The sequence below is a fragment of the Hipposideros armiger genome, unplaced genomic scaffold (genome assembly GCF_001890085.2).
Source record: "Hipposideros armiger isolate ML-2016 unplaced genomic scaffold, ASM189008v1 scaffold_1238, whole genome shotgun sequence".
In the NCBI taxonomy this organism is placed as follows: domain Eukaryota; kingdom Metazoa; phylum Chordata; class Mammalia; order Chiroptera; family Hipposideridae; genus Hipposideros; species Hipposideros armiger.
In genome coordinates this window covers 153937-156948 of record NW_017732588.1, presented here as the reverse complement: position 1 = coordinate 156948, position 3012 = coordinate 153937, and the positions used below count along the sequence as shown (strand labels likewise).

The window sequence follows — 3012 nt, the reverse complement described above, 5'->3', positions numbered from 1 at the left end:
CACAGGGCCCTCAATTACCCAGAGGATCTCTTGATGAGAACTGGCAACTGTGTATAACCAGCATTTAACACAAAGTTACAAATAAAAACAAAATACTAAAATGCATATATTTTTTCACAGTTGAGCCCCTTAGGTTCTTGATTTTTTATAGTATTTGTACTATTCATTCTGTTGAGACTTAAAATTATAACAAATTTAGTGGTCTCATTTCACAGGCCTTGGCAAGCACATGACAAGAAAATAGAAGAGATGGCAGGAAGTGACCAGAGAGAAAGCAATGACAGGAAAAAAAAAAAGCCATCGATATGAGAAAATGGAGATAAAGTGTACATTGTAAAAGCAGTCATCATAACTTTAAAAAATATAGTATTTGAGGGATATTTAAAGACAATCTCCACCTGGACACAATTTATAAAAGGGCCATTTTACTATATCTGATTGTGGAGACCCCAAGCAGCGACGTTAACTAACTTTTGTGCTTACATTTTTTAAAATTTAAACTTACCAAATCATTTACTAAAAATGTTTACTAGCTTCTTTAAATAAAGCACAATTAAATTATTCTAGCATATTTCAAAAATAAAAAGATGTCTATTAGAAAGCTTTTAAATAAAATTGTTAAAGAGATTATTTAATTAGTATAGCTCCATTTAGCTGGAACATTAAATAATGAAATGAATTTCACTCCCCAGTGATACTGGCTAAGGTGAAGCATTACTTTATGTAAATTCTGTTGGACTAAACAACACACCTATTACTAGAAGCAGCATCTTGGTTCAGATAAGAGAAAATCAGGTTAACCAATGATTTGATCTCATTAGACCAAAAACATTCTCTTTAAGGAATTAACAGAAAACATCTTTCTAAAAATTTCCCAAAAGTATGTTTCTGAACATCTATGAATTTAGTCACTCTATAGCTCAATTAGACTTCTCATTCACATCATCACCACACAAACACACACACACACACACACACACACACACACGCACACACACACACACGCACAGACACACACAATCTAAAACACTAAATACTGATTTGTAAAAAAGTGACTGCTATATATTTGCAGGCAGATTTCATCTGATGAAATATCACATTATTACTGATGTTGATGCTGCTAATTAAATTAATACCAAAAGCCCTATTTTGAAGCAGTAGCTGCTGGCAAACTGTTTGATTTTTAACAACATACTTTTGCATGACCTGCCATCACTTCCCAAGTTGAAACCAGTCCTGCAGCGACAGGTCCGTGTTTTGTAACTGCTGCTGAGCAGACAGATGTGTGAACATCCCCCTGGCATTCCATATGCATCCACTTCACATGCATGGCTTCTGACTACAACAAATAAAAAACAGCACACTTGAAATTCTCCAAAGACAAGATAATTACGTGCATCAGTATCTTGAAACTTTTACAGTGCAGGGAAAGGAATTCTAGCAAAACATCTACATACCAAATTATTTAGGACCATAATCAATTAGAGAGAGTATAAAACCCATAGAAGAAGAGGTGGAGATTTGCCAAAATCCCCCTAGGGCTAGATTTAAAAAACAATCCTGAAAGAAACAACGCTTTTATATTAATTTAAACTGTTTACATGTAAGCAAAATATAAGTAACATGCTTTTTTTAGTACATGCTTGTGCACTTTTTAAAAAATACATGTTTCTTATGAATACAAAAGCTACTGTAAAAATATTCCAGGTTAAGTAGTTAATCAGAGAAAGGATTTTCTAAAAATAATTCGTTACATGGATAATTAACCTAGACAAAATGTGATTCCATGATTACTGAGAAATGCTGAGACATTTTTTTTGTTTTAATTTTTAGTCCATTAACATTTTGAGAACCCTACCGCAAAATTGTGTGTGTGCGCGCGCGCATGTGTGTGTGTGTGTGTGTGTGTGTGTGTGAAATTGTCCAAAACAGCAGGCTGAGTCTGCATGTAGAGATTGAGGAATAGAAGGCTATTTCATGATTGTAGATGTTAGAGAAGAAAACAAAAAAGGAAAATTACTATATGGAGAGGATGAGAAAAAGAGTGATGGGTCAAAGAGAAAGAGCTGCAGTAGGAATAATGTCAGTAATATTTTACATATTTGTAATTATACTTCTTCTTGATCACCTCTTACTTGAAATTGTGACAAGTAACATGGCGATTTTCTTTTAATAATAAAACTGCTATGCTTTTAATAATTGTGCCATGTGTTTTTTTGTATTCCTCATCCTCTAAATGAATAGACCAGTGAAATGTAGTTTTATTCATTTCCCACCAAGAGTGCTGTTTTTGTTTTCCAATCTCACCTCATGTTTATACTAGATCACGTCTCCTCTCACCTATTTAGCAACTCTCCACTTTCTGACTTCCATCATTCCTTTTGCCCTCTCCACTGGATCATGCCCATGAGCATGCAAATTGCCATTATTTCTGCATCTTGGAAAAAGAATTTTTTTTAACCATAACTTCCACAGCAATCCTTCAATTAGCTTCCTATTTTTCTGTTTCACCTTACATCAACATTGCTCAAAGGTATCTATCCTTATTTTCTACAATTCCTTTCCTTCCTATCTCTCTCAGGCCCATTCTACCCAAACATTCACTTTACCACAAAACTGTTCTTATAAGGTCCCTATGAGCTTCATGCTACTAAATCCAATGGCCAATGAGATTTACCAAGCTTCTTCTCAGTCTCCTGTTTTGGCTCCTCCTACTCTCTTTAACTTTTATTATGGAGTGTTTCAATATCCATTATTTGGAGCTCTTCAATTCTTCATCTATAATTACTTCCTTAGTGATCATAGTCATTTTTATATCATTAAATGCCATCTATCTGTCAATGACTCCCAAACTGCTATCTCCAGGCTGGACTTCCCCCTGAACTCCAACCTCATATATTCAAATACCTCTTTGATATCTCCATTTGATATCTTAATTTATGATACACACTTGAAATAACATGAGAAAATTACTTTACTATTCTTTGCCCCCTAATATTCTCCATACTTAAT

General features: G+C 34.2%; 1 protein-coding gene across 1 annotated transcript in view; it reads right to left on the bottom strand.

Moving 5' to 3' along the window:
- Window positions 1–2157, bottom strand: part of LOC109376921 (low-density lipoprotein receptor-related protein 1B-like) — a gene marked incomplete at its 3' end in the record, with an annotated part of 166724 nt that extends 164567 nt beyond the window's left edge. The window contains exons 1-2 of the mRNA XM_019633073.1: window positions 2136–2157; window positions 1196–1339 (exon numbers count right to left, since the gene is read on the bottom strand). Coding sequence (XP_019488618.1) covers window positions 1196–1339; window positions 2136–2157 — 166 coding nt within the window. The remainder of the gene's footprint in view (window positions 1–1195; window positions 1340–2135) is intronic.
- Between the last annotated feature and the right edge of the window lie 855 nt (window positions 2158–3012).